Raw genomic sequence first — 10543 nt, 5'->3', positions numbered from 1 at the left:
GTTTCTCACCAGCGTTGGCTGCGTTTTGCAATCGGAGAGGAACATTTCCAATTCGTGGCTCTCTCCTTCGGGTTAGCCACGGCCCCTCGGATATTCACCAAGGTCATGGCAGCAGTGGTTGCGGTTCTGCACCTCCAGGGGTTGGCAGTGATTCCTTACCTGGACGACCTTCTTGTCAAGGCTTCATCCAGCGCAGTGTCTCGCTCACTCTCGCCACTCTAGCCCAATTCGGGTGGCTTGTCAATCTGCCAAAATCCACTCTGACTCCGACCCAGAGGCTCACGTACTTAGGGATGCAGTTCGAGACTCTGCCGGCTCTTGTGAAGTTGCCCTTAATCAAACAGTCCCTCCAACTGGCGGTGCGCTCTCTCCTGAGGCCCAGCCATTATTCCATCAGGCACCTGATGCAGGTGCTGGATCAGATGGTGGTTCTCCGCTGTTGGGATAAGCGGCCTTCCTCCTTGCACAGGTTAGTGGCTCTGTCGCCACAGACCAGGAGATCTCTTCAGTGGTGGCTTCGGCCCCTCTCTCTGTCTCAGGGGCGCTCCTTCCTGGTCCCGTCCTGAGTGATTCTCACCACGGATGCCAGTATCCGGCTGGGGAGCGGTATGTCTCCACCACCGAGCGCAGGGCAGCTGGACTCCATCCGAGTCAGCCCTCTCGATCAATGTGCTGGAAACCAGAGCCGTGCTTCTGGCTCTACTAGCTTTTCACCACTTATTAGCGGGCAAGCACATCCGAGTCCAGTCAGACAACGCGACAGCGGTTGCCTACATCAATCACCAAGGCGGGACACGCAGCCGCCTGGCAATGTTGGAGGTACAACGCATCCTTCAATGGGCGGAGGATTCCAAGTCCTCCATATCCGCAGTCCACATCCCAGGCATGGAAAACTGGGAGGCAGATTATCTCAGCCGTTAAACCGTGGACAGTGGCGAGTGGTCCCTGCACCTGGCAGTGTTTCAGTCAATCTGCTGCAAATGAGGCACTCCGGATGTGGATCTAATGGCATCCCGTCACATCAACAAAGTTCCGGTTTACGTGGCTCGCTCCCACGATCCTCAGGCATTCGCCGCGGACGCTCTGGTTCAAGACTGGTCCCAGTTTCGTCTGTCCTACGTGTTTCCCCCTCTAGCTTTCTTGCCCAGAGTCCTGCGCAAGATCAGAATGGAGGGCCGTCGAGTCATCCTCATTGGTCCGGACTGGCCCAGGCGAGCTTGGTACCCAGACCTACTCCATCTGTCCGTAGAGATGCCGTGGCATCTTCCAGACCGTCCAGACCTTCTCTCACAAGGTCCGTTTTTCCGCCCGAATTCTGCGGCTCTCAGATTGACGGCGTGGCTCTTGAGTCCTGGATCTTGACGGCTTCTGGTATCCCTCCTGAAGTCATCTCCACTATGACTCGGGCCCGTAAGTCTTCCTCCGCCAAGATCTATCACAGGACTTGGAAAATTTTCCTGTCCTGGTGTCGCTCTTCCGGCCATCCTCCTTGGCCATTTTCCTTGCCGACCCTTCTGTCCTTTCTACAGTCCGGTCTGCAGCTGGGACTGTCCCTCAACTCTCTTAAGGGACAAGTCTCAGCTCTGTCAGTGCTGTTCCAGCGGCGTCTCGCCCAGCTGGCTCAGGTCCGCACTTTCATGCAGGGGCGCCTCTCACATCATTCCGCCTTACCGGCGGCCCTTGGATCCCTGGGACCTTAACTTGGTCCTCACGGTTTTGCAGAAACACCCCTTTGAGCCTCTTAGGGAGGTTTCTTTGTTTCGTCTTTCACAGAAAGTGGTCTTTCTAGTGGCCATAACTTCCCTCAGGAGAGTCTCTGATTTGGCTGCGCTCTCTTCGGAGTCACCTTTTTTGGTTTTTCATCAAGACAAGGTGGTTCTCCGTCCGACTCCGGACTTTCTTCCTAAGGTGGTCTCTCCTTTCCACCTTAACCAGGACATTACCCTACCTTCCTTTTGTCCGGCCCCTGTTCATCGCTTTGAAAAAGCGTTGCATACCTTGGATCTGGTGCGTGCTCTCCGGATCTATGTGTCTCGCACCGCTGCTCTTAGGCGGTGCACCTCTCTTTTTGTGCTAACCACAGGTCAGCGCAAGGGCCTCTCTGCTTCTAAGCCGACCTTAGCCCGTTGGATTAGGTCGACCATTTCGGACGCCTACCAGTGTTCTCAGGTGCCTCCCCCGCCGGGGATCAAGGCACACTCGACCAGAGCTGTCGGTGCCTCTTGGGCTTTCAGGCACCAGGCTACGGCTCAACAAGTCTGTCAGGCTGCCACTTGGACTAGCCTGCATACCTTTTCGAAGCACTACCAAGTGCATGCTCATGCTTCGGCAGATGCGAGCTTGGGCAGACGCATCCTTCAGGCGGCTGTCGCCCACTTGTGAAGTTAGGTTCTGCCTACTTCTTAGTTTTTCTGTTTATTTCCCACCCATGGACTGCTTTGAGACGTCCCATGGTCTGGGTCTCCCATAGGAACGATAAAGAAAAAGAGAATTTTGTTTACTTACCGTAAATTCTTTTTCTTTATAGTTCCGTATTGGGAGACCCAGCACCCTCCCTGTTGCCTGTTGGCACTTTCTTGTTCCGCGTGTTATCACCGGCTGTTGTTGTTGACAGAGTCTCCGGTTGTTCCGGTGCTTGCTCTGTTTATACTTGTGGGTGGCTCTTCTCCTTCAGCTTTTGCACTAAACTGGCTAGATCTGGTTCTCCAGGGGGTGTATAAGCTCAGAGGGAGGAGCTACACTTTTGAGTGTAGTACTTTGTGTGTCCTCCGGAGGCAGAAGCTATACACCCATGGTCTGGGTCTCCCAATACGGAACTATAAGAAAAAGAATTTACGGTAAGTAAACAAAATTCTCTTTTTTTATGTTATAGCCAGAGGCCTGGGCTCTTATATACAGCATGTTAGAATGCTGTATATAAGAGCCCAGTGGTGGTGGCCGCAGCTTATAGGCCAAAAAACTGGTGACTGGTTCCCTTTAAGCCATCTGTCATTAGCAAATCACATCTGATGCTCTCGTATCAGATGCTCTCGTATCAGATGGTGTACACTAATATGATTGCACACAACCTGCAGATATGGCATTAATCTGCAGAGTAATAGAGTTCTAAAGCTGTGTGACTCATGCACAGAGTCTCTCTGCAGGGAGGAAATTAACTTTTTTCCTCCCAATATCCTCAGGCTTCAAGTTATAGGGCTAGGCCGGTCCTGTTCCGTCAACGCTCTGTGGATAGTAAGTGGCGGCTGTAACCGCGCCCCTGACAGTGACTGACAGGCGGCTCTAATGTTAACCTGTCTGTCAGTTCCCTGGAGCAGTTACAGCCGCTGCTCACTCTGCACAGAGCGGTGACTGAAGTAGTGTCTGCCCATTCTTATGATTGAAAGCCTGAGGCTGCTGGGAGGAATAAAGTTCATTTCCTCCCAGCAGAGCGGCTCCCAGTGCAGACTTTGGTCAACTTCCAAACGCTATTAGCCTGCAAATTAACGCCATATCTGCAGGTTAATAGTGTTTTTTTTTTTTTTTTTTTTGTTCTTTTTTTTTCTTACATGACAGGGTCCACATTAAGAATGTTCTTCTTTCTGGATCAATAATATTGGTGAAGTGCCCACTAGACACATTTTTTTTTTTTTCCTTTCCCAGTATAGTTGACAATAGCCTGCTTTTTTCCAGTTTTAATTCAAGCTTTATACTCTGCTTCTATATCCTTGGAGTATGGATTGTATCTGTGGAGGAGGGCACACTAGGAGTTTGCCCATTCAGAGGGAGGTTATAGGGTCACGTGGTCGCCCTGCTGGCTTGTGCTCTTTGTCCTGCCAGAGCCTGAACCTTCAACATGCATGGAGGAGACCTGGTAACCACACTAGCTCCCTCTGGAACGAGCAAGCTCCTAAGGTGCCCGTCCCCTCCACAGACACAACTCCAAGTATATTGAAACAGAGTACAGATCTTGGGGGGGGGAAAAACAAAAAGGCAGGCTCCTAAGGGAAAAGAGGGGTTTGGAGGGTTCTTTTGGTCTATTTTTGACCCAGAATTAATTCATATTGTTCACTAAAGTCATTTGGAAACTTTTTAAATTTTTCAATGTGGGTTATTGTGTGAGCTGTCATTCAATGGCAGCATTGTCAGCTTATAGAGTTGGTTGTGTATGTTATGGCTAATTATTGCCGACGCTAACATGGGGCGGTGCACTTCTTTATTGGCATTTTGACTGTGGCAGAACTTGAGGGGAATTGTGTCGCCTTATTCCACATTTATTAATGTGTTGCAGAATGATAGATTGGGCATAGAATAGATAAAGTGCTAGAAAACCAACACATACGCCTTAAGAAATAATCCCTTAGGCCATCTGCGCCCTAGAAAGTGCCTTTTTCTTAAGGAAAATCCGGACCCTCTTAAAGAATCCCGCACCCGTGGTAAAAAAAAAACGCACCAAAACCGCAATGAAATCCGCAAGCGGTTTTAACGCAGGTTGTTCCCTGCGGATTTTTACCATTATGGCAAAAACCGCAGGTACTTGCAGAAAAGGGACATGCTTATTAATTCTGCAGCAGAAAATCCGCGGGTATTAAAAAACGCAGCGTGCGCACAGCATTTTTAAAAACTCATAGGATTTTCTGGGGAATAACTGCAGCAATGTTAGACACATGTTCTGCAGCAAATCCGCGGCAAATCGGCCATGTGCGCACGCTACGGATTTACCTCAGATTTTGCCGCGGATTTGCTGCAGAAAATGTGTCTAGCATTGCTGCAGTCATTACCCAGCAAATCCTATGGGTTTTAAAAAAAAAAAATGCGCGCTGCGTTTTTTTTTTGTATACCCGCGGATTTATCCGCTGCGGAATTAATGAGCATGTCACTTCTTTTCTGCAGGTACCTGCGTTTTTTGCCACAGATAATGGTAAAAATCCGCAGGGACCAACCTGCGGAAAATCCGCGGTAAAACAGTCTGCGGGTTTTGTTGCGGTTATGGTGTGTTCGTTGTTTTACCGCATGTGCGGGATTCTTTACGAGGGTCCGGATTTTCCTTAAGGCTGGAAACACATCTATGCGAGTAAAATCGGTCCGAGTTGGCTGAAAAAAAAACTCTGCTGATTTTAGTTCGTTAGGTCAGAGTGCAATGCGATCCTGAGATTTTTCTCATGATTGCAGTGCGTGTGTGATCCATTTTTTTTTTTTCTCAGCAGCTGTCATCTGCCATTCAGCTCTGCTACATGGCCGCTGACAACAGACAGAGCCATGTAGCAGAGCTGAATGGCAGATGACAGCAGACACAGACAGAGCCGTACGATCAGAATGAACTCGGGTGAACTTCATTGTCATACCGCGGCTCTCTGTGTCACGTCCTGATTAGCGGTCACCCGTGAAGGACTCACCGGTGACCGCTAATCCCCTGAGTGACTGAATTGAGCAGCGCGATTTGTGCTGCTGTCACTCAGGTTACCCACGGCTAGCTGGATCCGCCCCCCCCCCCACGTGACCGCAACTCACCTGTGACTTCATTCCTGTCACTCGGGCGACTTGCTGTCACTGTTGGAGGATCCAGTGGTGGCCACGAGTTACCTGACTGACAGCTGATCGCACTTCTCACCTCAGTTGCTGCTTGGAGCTGACAGGAGCGGCGGTGTCTTCTGCAGCTCCTGTCACCTTCATGTAGCAGAGCTAGAGGCTGTATAAGGCACTCTGATGGTCTGGTGGCGACTGAGTTCTATCTGTCCATGAGCAATTGGGATAAATCCATTCAGGGTCTGGTCTTGGAGCTGTTGCGGTTCATATTGACACATAATTTCTTTTTATTTAAGGACCGGTACTTCCTCCAGGAACGGGGCACTGCGATGGGCGCGGCTTGTGCGCCGTCGTACGCAAACCTCTTTCTCGGCTATTGGGAGAGGGGGGTTTTCGGCGACGGCGTGCCGGCCGCAGCCCAGGCGCAGTGCTGGTATAGATATATAGATGACATCTTTATGATCTGGAGGGGTACCGATTCTGAGCTGCACAGCTTCATGGCGGACCTGAATGATAACCCATATAACATCAAACTGACTTATAGGACAGATAGGGACCTGGTCGATTTTCTGGACATCAGGGTGCTGAATACTGGTGGGGGGTTTATACAAACTGACCTCTACAGAAAAAAGACTGCAGTGAATGCCCTGCTTCACGCCTCATCCTCTCACGCAGACTCAACTATTAGAGCCATCCCAGCAGGTCAATTCTTAAGATTAAAGAGGATCTGCTCTACTGATGCTTTTTTTGAAAATCAGGCTGGTAGTCTGCGTGATAGATTTCTTGATAGGGGATACAGCCATAGGTGCATCAAGGCAGGGTACCAGAGAGCTAGGAATACCTCACGCGCAGAATTGCTACCTAGGGTACGGAGAGATGAATCGGGACTATCTCAAATACGGTTCATCTCGACATATAACAACCAGTGGGGTGCAATTAGACAAATTCTTAATAAGCACTGGCCGGTCTTACAAACCGACCAGTCTTTGAGAAATGCTTTGTCTGATCGACCTATGCTGACTGCCAGAAGAGGTAGGAATTTAAAAGACCACCTGGTAAAGAGCCATTATGTGCCAAGTATTCCTCCCCTCTTTGGCAGTGGTAATCCCAGGGTGGGATGTTTCCCATGCGGATCATGTTTAGCGTGCCGTAATTTGATACGTACAGGCGTGTTCTCTACTGCGGACGGTTCGAGGGAGTACAAAATCAGGAGTTTTATATCATGCAGTACGACACACGTCATTTACTATGCCGTGTGCGACTGCAATTTGGTATATATAGGGTTGACATCGCGAGAACTCCGCATGCGCACTAGGGAGCACGTCAGAAACATAATTGCGGCACGGGATGTGAAGGACCTAGAATCCCTCAGGACGATCCCGCGCCATTTCAAGCTGTGCCACAATTGTGATCCTACCAACCTCAAAATTAGAGGGATTGACCAGGTTCAATTGGGGTCAAGAGGAGGAAATAAAAAACGGATCTTGGCGCAGCTGGAATGTCGCTGGATCGTACGCCTGGGGACAATGTCCCCACATGGCCTGAACGAAAAATTATCTTTTTCTCCTTTTCTGTGATCTTGACAGATCCTCCGTAAAATCTGTCAATTGTTTTTTATTTGTGTGTTTTTGCTTTTAATTACTGTTTTTCTTATTCTTTTTCTTCCTTATCTCTAGGGTATTTTGTTGGATTGCCATCAGTGGTGCTCGCCTAATACTGTGTTGGGATCAGAGAATAAATATGTAGCTGATTACATCCTCTATTGATGTGGTATATTTATGGGATGATATTTTGAGGTGTATCTTGGGTACATGGGGACATAAATGTCCCTTATCTACCTTATGTGCTTCATGGGGGATCTTTGATCGATTTATTTGTATAGTAGTTATATATATCGTTATTCGATGTAGATCTTTATATATACTTAGTCCTTTTGTGACGCTGATCTGATCTGGTCCTACACTCTATCCTCTTTCCCATCTACGCTTGCCCTTCTATCTGCCCACAACCAACATGGTGCTTCTGAGCGCATGTGGTGGGCGGGTGCACGCTGACACCGCTCAAAGACGCTTCCGGATAGGGGAATCATGGGTAAATGACGTCAAGGAGATTTCCTCCCACCCATGCTTCCCCTGGAATGGCCGGAGAGCGGTTGTCATGTGTGCATAACACCGCCCCCCACATGCGCTTCCTGTATTAGCACCTACCCTATTTAAACACACTCTTTTCTATTCCCTTCATGGCCCCCGAAGAAGATTACCTTGAAACGTGCGTCGGGCTTGGGTTGGGACCTGACATCTGAGCCTCACAATCCACTAACATGGGTAAGCCTGGAGTCTGCTGCACTTAATCCATTGCTGTAACGAACGGGCACTTCTGATTGATTCCACTGCTTGAGCGCCATCTAGTGTCTGTTTGTGGAACAGCAGGGACTTTCTATTTAGATTTTCAAATATTGTGCATTTACTCCAGACACGCTATATTACGTGCATTTTTGCCCATAATTAAATTGGGTCAGGTGTAGGCTCTGATGTCTGTTTTCCTTCCCTCTTTGGGCTTTTTACTGGTGTCCCCACTTCTATCCTGTCTCTCTTTTTTGGAATTATGTGCTTGATATGGTTGGATTATTGTATAAACTGCATTTATATTCAATTTTAATATAATAAACTGTTTTTTATATTTTTTGTAGTAATAAAATTTAATTAAATATAAAACAGTTTCTGTATTTACTATAATATAATGGTGTTAATTATTTATGGGTCTTTAAACTCCCAGAAGGGTTGAGTTATGGTGACTTGCTGTCACTGTTGGAGGATCCAGTGGTGGCCACGAGTTACCTGACTGACATCAGCTGATCGCACTTCTCACCTCAGTTGCTGCTTGGAGCTGACAGGAGCGGCGGTGTCTTCTGCAGCTCCTGTCACCTTCATGTAGCAGAGCTAGAAGCGACGCGGGACCTCCGTGGATTACGTCGGACAAGGATGGGTTTTTTGCGTACTTAATAAAGTGGTGAACGAGGGTTTTTGTTATTGTTTATTATTTCAAATAAAGGATTTTTTCACTGTGTTTATTAACTTTAATTTACAGGTTAATCATTGGGGGTGTCTCATAGACGCCTGCAATGATTAATCTAGGATTTAGTGGCTACTATGGGCTGCCATTAACTCCTTATTACCCCGATTGCCAACGCACCAGGGCAAATCGGGAAGAGCCGGGTACAGTCCCAGAACTGTCGCATCTAATAGAAGCGGCCATTCTGGGCGACTGCTGGCTGATATTGTTAGGCTGGGGGACTCCCCATAACGTGGGGCTCCCCATCCTGAGAATACCAGCCTTCAGCCGTATGGCTTTATCTGGCTGGTATTAAAATGAAGGGGGGAGGACCGCAAGCCGTTTTTTTTTGTTTTTTATCTTTTCTTTATTTATTTTACTGCACAGCATAGACATGCAGTGAGACAGCTGTCACTCAGTGTGGGGGCGTGTCTGACTGCAACCAATCATAGGTGCCGGTGGGCAGGTAAAGCAGGGAATAAGAGATTAAATAATGAGTGGCCGGCTTTTTCAAAAGAGGAGAAGCCGCTGGAGCAGAGTGAACGCCGTGGAGCGCCGCGCTGGTGATCGGGGATCGGTGAGTATGAGGGGGGGGGGGGAGGGGGATAGACCGACATGGACAGAGAAGGTGGGACAGAGATAGTGACCGACAGAGAGAGAATAGAGACCGAGAGGGAGAGACCGACTGACGGAGAATAGTGATTGACAGACACTGTGACACATCACTCGTTTCCAGTGTGTTAGGAAACATGCGAGAAATGTATTTAGAAAATCGGATGTCACTAGGATGGTGAGTGCCGTCCCGTGACATCCGATTTTTTTTTTTTTTTTACACTCCCGTAGACTTGCATTGGAGAGACTCGCAGTAGAAACTCGCAAAAAAGCAGCATGCTGCGACTTTTTTTTCTCAGTCCGATTTGGACTGAGAAAAAAAATCGCAAATGCGAGCTGAATCATTCACTAACATGTGTCCGATTCCAATGCGAGATTTTCTCGCAAGTGAGAAGCAGCCCTAAGAAAGTCACTTTCGAGTACACACATGGCCTTATATAGTTTCATTGAAAAATATATCACATGTTCTAGATTTAACTAATACGATCTGCTCCCTGTCTCTGCAGGATGATTGTCAGCCTGTGTTATAGCTGAACCCCATTATCTAGTGAATAAAGTTGCATAGCAAAAAAAAACAAAATAACCCAACACCTGAATAGACAGTCACTAAGTAACCGACAGAGAAATAAAGCCGTCTCCATGGTGGCTGCAGATCAGTGTGAGCCGGCTGCTGATCATGGCGCTGCCACTCCTGCCAGGAAACTCCTTTAATCAGAATGTGAGTATACAGTGTTCTAATACGACATCACCAGGGACGGAGATCAATTGTCATAAAGTGGACGGAAAGTAGGACTGTAAGTTGTCAGGTTGGGGTTATAAGGATCCGTGGCATCAGGATCAGCTTGTTTGTTGGCAGAACAACATCGGACGTCATTCGGACTATTTCTTACTAGTTTTTACATTAAAAAAAGCTCTTGGAGTCTTCTTGAGTAGTTAATATCTATAGTATTAAGAGAGGGTTAATTTAGCTGAAAGTAGCCAGTATGTAAGTAGTGCTTGCCTGCAGAGAAGTTAAGTATACATTAACCCCTTAAACATTGGACAATTTTTTGGGTTCTTTTTAGCTTTGCTTTCATTCCGTTTCTTCCCAAATCCTCACCTTTTCTTTTATTTATTCTGAAGTCGACACACAAGTGTTGTGTTTTTTCTGGGATGAATTGTAGTTTTGAATGAAGCCGTGTATTTAACCATGTAATTCCAACACAGGGGTTTTGCGTTCATCCTTTGGTAAAAATGAACAGTATTCTCCAGGTCAGTATGATTATAGTGATGCCAAACTTAAATATTTTTTTTATTATTTATTTAAGTGGTAAAAATATTGAGACGTTTGTAAAAATGAAATTTTTGTTTTGTGTCACCATTTGCTGAGACCTGTAAT

The 10543-nt window shown here is 47.4% G+C and overlaps 1 protein-coding gene across 1 annotated transcript in view; it reads left to right on the top strand.

The window, feature by feature from the left end:
* Positions 1–9817: 9817 nt before the first annotated feature.
* Positions 9818–10543, top strand: part of EFHC2 (EF-hand domain containing 2) — a 122276-nt gene continuing 121550 nt past the window's right edge. Inside the window, exon 1 of the mRNA XM_075333539.1 lies at positions 9818–9883. Within this exon, the coding sequence (XP_075189654.1) occupies positions 9842–9883 (42 nt within the window). The 5' untranslated portion in view covers positions 9818–9841. The remainder of the gene's footprint in view (positions 9884–10543) is intronic.

The sequence above is a fragment of the Anomaloglossus baeobatrachus genome, chromosome 2 (assembly GCF_048569485.1).
Source record: "Anomaloglossus baeobatrachus isolate aAnoBae1 chromosome 2, aAnoBae1.hap1, whole genome shotgun sequence".
Classification (NCBI taxonomy): domain Eukaryota; kingdom Metazoa; phylum Chordata; class Amphibia; order Anura; family Aromobatidae; genus Anomaloglossus; species Anomaloglossus baeobatrachus.
This window is presented reverse-complemented; position numbering and strand designations above follow the sequence as displayed.